General features: G+C 43.8%; 1 protein-coding gene across 1 annotated transcript; it reads right to left on the bottom strand.

Annotated features, from left to right (window-relative positions):
- Positions 1-2,531: 2,531 nt before the first annotated feature.
- Positions 2,532-5,409, bottom strand: Znf165 (zinc finger protein 165). The gene is given in 8 exon segments (XM_023712103.1): positions 2,532-2,608; positions 2,611-2,769; positions 2,772-2,876; positions 2,879-3,115; positions 3,118-3,398; positions 3,400-3,430; positions 4,628-4,778; positions 5,014-5,409. Coding segments are annotated over 8 exon segments (1,437 nt in total).
- Positions 5,410-6,349: the final 940 nt, after the last annotated feature.

Genomic DNA, 6,349 nt, shown 5'->3' with positions numbered 1-6,349 from the left:
TTTTGGCTCTGGATGCTGAGGAATGACTTCACTAAGTCTGGCTTTTATCTCTCCGAAGAGTTCCATGTCTTTGAGCAGATCTTCCTTTTGGGATGACTCTCCATTCTCACAGCTGGTTTTATCACCTCTGATAGTGCACAAACAGGTCCTTTTCTAGGTCTGAAAAACACAAATCCTATGGAAAAGAGAACATATAAACATTACAAATGCTATACAAAACAGTAAGTCATAACAAATGTATGACATAGTTGGTGTCCCCCTCCCCCCATTCCCAGTATCTGTTGGGGACCACAAATTGTAAACTGAGGCTAAGGTCTGTTGAAGAACAGTGACTGTCTTGCTTTGTGAGCCTGTTGGGACACAGATACCCCCACTGTCTCCTGGCTGTGGCTGAGCCTCAGTGGTCTGTGAAGTCAGTGCTCACAGGGCAAGGGAAGATCTGTTGAGGATGCTTTGGTTCTTTAGAACAATACAGTAGTGATAGTAAAAGTTCCACGTGGAAACAATAGGTTCCCTACTAATCCAAGTCATGTTCTTGTAAGAATGCTTTGATCCCCTTATTACTTCTCACTGCTGCTCCTCAAATCATCTGTTGCCCTCTCTAAGTGAGTGTGTGTATTCAATAAATAGCGGCAAGCTTGGAGAGTCCTTTCTCTGCCCATCCTGAGGCACTAAGCTCTCAGCCCCTTTAAGCATTCCTAATATCGTCTTTGTCTTTTATTTCGTCCTTCACCATACCCCTCAAACAGGCAGCCGAGGGTCGTGGTCTGGTCCTCGGTAGGTATCATCATAACATATGGGCTCGGCACAGTAAAGAAATCAGAGGCCATAAAGATAGATGATAGCAGCAGGATTTATTTTGTGGTACCCAGGATTAAGCCCAGTCACTTTGATGCGCAGACTTAGAAGATTCTCTTATACTGACTGGTCCTTGCTTTTTTTTTTTTTTTTTTTTTTTTTCGGAACTGGGGATTGAATCAGGCCCTTGTGCTTGCCAGGGAATCATTTACTCTACCAAGCCATCTCCCCAGCCCCTGGTCTTTGCTTTCTTTTCCTTGTTTATTTCAGCATGGTGTTGAAGTCCTAGCTTTGAGTGTGCTTGTATTTGAAGAGGACCTTTAATGAGGTAAGTAAGGTTAAATGAGATCATAAGATGGGGCCCTAATTCAACAGGAGTGGTCTCCTAAGAAGAGGAAGATATACCAGGAATGCACACGCACCAAGAAAGGGCCCAATCTGAAGGCACAATGAGAAGAGTTGGAGGCAATGAAAGGGGCCTCACCAGGGCCTACCCCCATCTTGGGCTTCCGGCCTCCAGAACGGCACGCAGATAAACTTCTGTTGCTTTAGCCGTCTAGTCCACAGTGTTCTTTTACTGGAGCTCTAGCCAGGACGCCATAAATTCTCCCGTCTCAAATTGGAAATTTGCGGGAATTCAAACTAGATTAGATAACAGCAGACAAAAGATAAGGGATTACTACTTTAAATGAGTGTTTCAACCCCATCCTCTCTATCATTTGGATCAAATAGAGCTTTTATATATGGTGAAAAAATATAATTCATTCTGTGTTGGGGCCACAGGGAAAAGATAAAATCTTCCATTGATGCTAAAAGACATTGAGGAAGGCAGTAAAAGCCTGGGTATACTGCAGTGTCCAGCCTATGAATTATGAAGCTTAATGTAATTTGAAATTCTTTCCTCACCCCAACTCAATTTTTTTTTTCTGAGATAGTCTCACTCTGTAATTCAGGCTGAATTTGAACTCACCATGTAGCCCAGGCTAGCCTCGAACTCATGGTAATCCTTCCTGTTTTGTTTCCTGAGTGCTGGGATTACAGGCCTGATCCACTCCAACCCAGTTCTGGCTTATCATTGGATTCTGGTCTGTGTTGGATGCTTTTCTGATTATGTTTACTTCCCAATGTGATCTCTTGGCCTCCTACTGGAATGCCACAATTATGTACATCTTGCTTGGCATGATGAACCTCGGACTATCTGTGGTCTTCATTTTTTACAGGAAAATTCTGTAGGCAGTGCGCAATGCCTTTTACTCCTTGGCCTGGGGATATAGTTCAGAGGTAGTGCACCTCTGAGGCTCTGGCTTCACTACCTAACACCAAGAGGAAGATTTCTACCCATGAGCTTAGTCTATCTTCTCTGTGGAGAACAAATTACCTAGACAAACACAGTAGGGCAGATGATCAGTCTGTTTACCTGAATCTTCCTGTTCGTCCCTCACACATTATTTCCCAGAACAGTCACTTTCCTACCTCCCGATATGCCATGGACTGATCTCTCCACAGTCCTCCCTCTAAATCTGTTCCTCTAGCTGGACTTCCGCAGTCAGTGACAAACTAACCCCAAGTGTCATAGAAAGCCTGAATAGTGATGAAGACCATCTATGGATCAGCAGCCCTGAGAATGAGAAAAACAATCTACTGGCCTTTTAGTCATTCATCACCCTCAGGATGCTGCTTATTTAACATCTTTCACGTTTTGCTTTTCCCTCAGCATTTCAACATGAAGTTCCTCACACCAGCAAGTTTTCGCGAATGTGAATTCTCTGGTGTTGACTCAGGTGAGAGCTCTGACCGAAGGCTCTACCAACTTGCTGCACTCACAGGGCTTCTCTCCAGTGTGGGTTCTCAGGTGTCGAATAAGGTGTGCACCCACTCGGAAGGTTTTCCCACATTCACCACAATCATAGGGTTTCTCCCTGGTGTGAATTCTCTGATGTTGGACAAGATGTGAGTTCAGGATAAACGTTCTCCACATTCCTTGCATCTGAAGGGTCTTTCCCCAGCGTGAGTTCACTGATGTCTAATGCAATCTGAGCTTTCCCCAAAGCCTGTCCCACATTGATTACATTCATAGGCTTTTCTCCAGTATGGACTCTCTGATGCCTAACAAGCCAGGAGCTATGCCTGAACGCTTTTCCACAGTCACTACACTGATGCCTTTTCTCTCCACTGAAAACTGCTGCAGGTTTGCTAAGGTTTGGGCTCTGAAAAGAGTTTCTATAGTGGTCATTTTTTTCTCCAAGACAAATTCTTTCATGCTTATCAAAATCTGAATTCCATTTGAAACTCTGGTCATAAGTACCATGTTTACAAGGTTTTGGTACGTGAGTTCATTTGAGTTCAGATTTAAAGTTCTCTCACATCCATGTCATCTTATTTCACCTGTGACTACTGAAAGTATATTTTTATGGGTAAGGATTTTACTAAAACTTCCATCTTTGGAAGATGATGGTCTCTGAGATTCATCAGGTTCTTTTTCCTGCTGTTTCTTTACAGATTTACAGATGTCCCGAGGCTCAGCAGATTCTTCTGATATGGCTCCTGAGACTCTTGCTCATTTAATTCTCTGCAGTTCCGTTTCTTCATAAATTCCAGTCTAACATGGATCCACTGTTTTCACTCTTACTATCTAAAATAATAAAGAAGGAGGTAAATTTCTCTTATTTGCTGAGCTGCAAGAACGTGCTGGGGTACACTCAAGATAGTTACATGTTGATACTTCATTTGCCTACTTTAAATATGCAGCCTTTCATGTGAAAGCAAAATGGACAGGATACAGAGGGAAGAAAGAGGCACAGGCATGGAATTCATTCAGTGATTAGGCAGAGAGAAGAAACACAGCTCCAAGATGAGCAGATAACACAGAAATGACTGAGAAGAGAACAATCAGAAGAATGGAGAAGGCCAGAAGTAGAGTAAGGAGAAAGAACTACACAGTGTGGCCAAATGGATCTTGGGGCTTTGGGTCTTATGCATTTCTGGGGGTAACTAGAGATTGAAAAAGCAAGGCATTATTTCAAAGCAAGACGAGAAAACACTGGGAAAAAAAGTAAGACTGTAACTTACTCTGAGTTATGTGTATGTGGAGGGAAAACCTTGAGCCATGAAACTATCATCCGTCCATTGTTTTCTTCATGGTCCATGGCTAATGAATTCTCCAAGTTATCATCACTTTCTGCTAAATGTCCCCTATGTACCCTTTGCAGTTCTGCTACCATTCCCAGAGGCTGAAACCTTACCACTTCCTGCTAGACACCTCTAACGGCCTCCTTGCTGTTTGAACTCTGTGCTTCCTTCTTCTTAAGTAACCTTAAATAAGGTTACAAACAGCATTGTTTCTGGGGACCAGTGCCGCATGTTGAGCTGGGGATTGAACCCTGGTCTCTGCACTTGTCTAAGCAGGCGCTTAGTCTGCTGAGTTACCTGGCTGGCCCAGGATTATGTTCTGTTTGAACACAGCATCATGTACTTGTCTTGCTCTTGAGCCATTATTCCTACTACTGTGTTTTGCTTCTGCCCATGTGCTTTTTTTTCTTTTTTCTTATGCTTCTTTTCTCTACGACGTTTCCGCAACTCATTCAGTGTTCTTTTCTTCAGTTTGGTCACAACACAACAACATCTGTGTTTTGGAAATATTTTGCACAAGTTGTAAAATTCCCTTTTCCCTCTCAATTGACCAAAGACTTTAGGGAACCAGTTCTCCATTTGATTGAGCAATGAAGGAAAGGACCACCTATAGTTACTAGGACTACTCTGAGAAGGGAGAGTCGCTCCCCACCTTCTGCAGTGACATGTACCACCCGGCATGTAGTGTGTGAGCCCTCACCACAGTCCAGGAAGAGCTGGGGCTCTGAAGAGCCAGAGCGGGCTTTGGACTCCGCTAGCTGAAGCTGGACATTGACTGCTGGGACAGGAAGTGTGAGTCTTTTCCTGAATATTTTGTGTCCATGTCCAAATCTTTGTTCATGGGATGGAACCTGAGAAAATTAAAATGTACTTGGGCTCATAAGAGAATCTTTATTGGAATCCAACATCTTACAACAAAGACAACTTCTTCTGAGGAAGAAAGAATAAAGCCTGAATCAGTGGCCCAGGGTAGTACGGCCCAAACAGGAAGAGACACAACTGCACGCTAAACTCTGCATGTCTCATCAGACACCCAGTCCCAGGCATCTCCTCCCACTCTGGAGGGATGAGGTTTCCCAAGTGTACCTGGGGAACACGTGCTTCTTCAGTGCCTCTCTCCAGATCGCCCAGTATGTTCATGGCTTCCTCTTTGGTCTCTGGGTAATGTTCACGCTGCCTGCAGCTCCCGGGCAGGACGGCCAGGAAGTGCTCCAGCACCAGCAGCTCGGCGATCTGCTCCTTGCTGTGGGTCTCAGGCCGCAGCCACCGGTGGCAGAGCTCGCCGCGCAGGGCTTCTCTGGGTTCAGGGGCATCCTGGTAGCAAAACTTCCTAAAAAGTCGTTGGCGGTGCTCCTGTCTGAAGGGATCTTTTCTCTGCAAGCAAGTGTCTAGATCCCAGATTAGCTCTTCCTTTTCCACTACTAGAAGTCCTTTATCTATTAGTAAGTTCTTAGCTGCAGTTTTCCTTGATTCTGTTGCCATCTCAGGGTAAAGATACTCGTAGAAAACCAGAAGGCCCTTCTTCTGAGGTGTCCTAAGGCATCAAAAATCACTTTCTAGAGAGTGGAAAACCACATCATAGAAATTATTATTCTAGATCACTGAATATATATTGAGTATAAAAACATTCATCCCTGCTTCCTAGATTATGATGACTACCTGACTTACTCCAACACAACTTTAAATTATTTACATTTTAAAGTATTGCTAAATATTAACAAACCTTGTGATTAAATTATATAAAGAAAACAAAGACCCAAAGCGGAAAGTGATAGAAGTGCTTTATAAAAGGGGATGGGGTTGCATAGTTGATGGCATTCACTGGGGGAAGCTTGTTGAAATTTTGAAGTATTAAACTTTACCAGGAAACGGCAGGCAGAAACAGGAAATCACAGGCAGATAAACCACGTGAACAAACGGTTAAGGGATAGAATATAGGAAGTGGGAAAGCAAAAAGCTCGGTAGGTCTACGTAAGAACTATGAAGGAAGGGGCTGTAGAGCATCACCAGTCAGGGTCCAGGATTTATAGTTCATATTCCAGGTAGGAGGAAGCCAGTGAAAGCAGAGGAGAAAGAATGTCCTGCTGGGCACTTCCGGGGGTTGGGATAGTTTTCATTTCTAGGACGCACAGCGCTGTGAAGAGAGGACTGCACTCATACGAGAGGAGGGAAACAAAGCTTAGATTGTTGAAGTTACTTATTCAGAATGTGGAGCTAGGACTGTCACAGTTATTCAGAAGGAAGAACTACGGTTACATATAAATCTCTTAAATAATTGAATTAGGGAACGCTAACCTGAGTCAGTGTAACTGGCTCCTTGCTCAGAAGTCGGGTAGGTTTTCTACTGCTCATCTGCCTTCCTAATTTTATAGCTAAGCCCATGTTTTCATTACTTTTCTCTGCAGCCCAGCGCGCTGCAAAC

The sequence above is a fragment of the Octodon degus genome, unplaced genomic scaffold (assembly GCF_000260255.1).
Source record: "Octodon degus isolate 3935 unplaced genomic scaffold, OctDeg1.0 scaffold00023, whole genome shotgun sequence".
NCBI classification, from domain to species: Eukaryota; Metazoa; Chordata; class Mammalia; order Rodentia; family Octodontidae; genus Octodon; species Octodon degus.
This window is presented reverse-complemented; position numbering and strand designations above follow the sequence as displayed.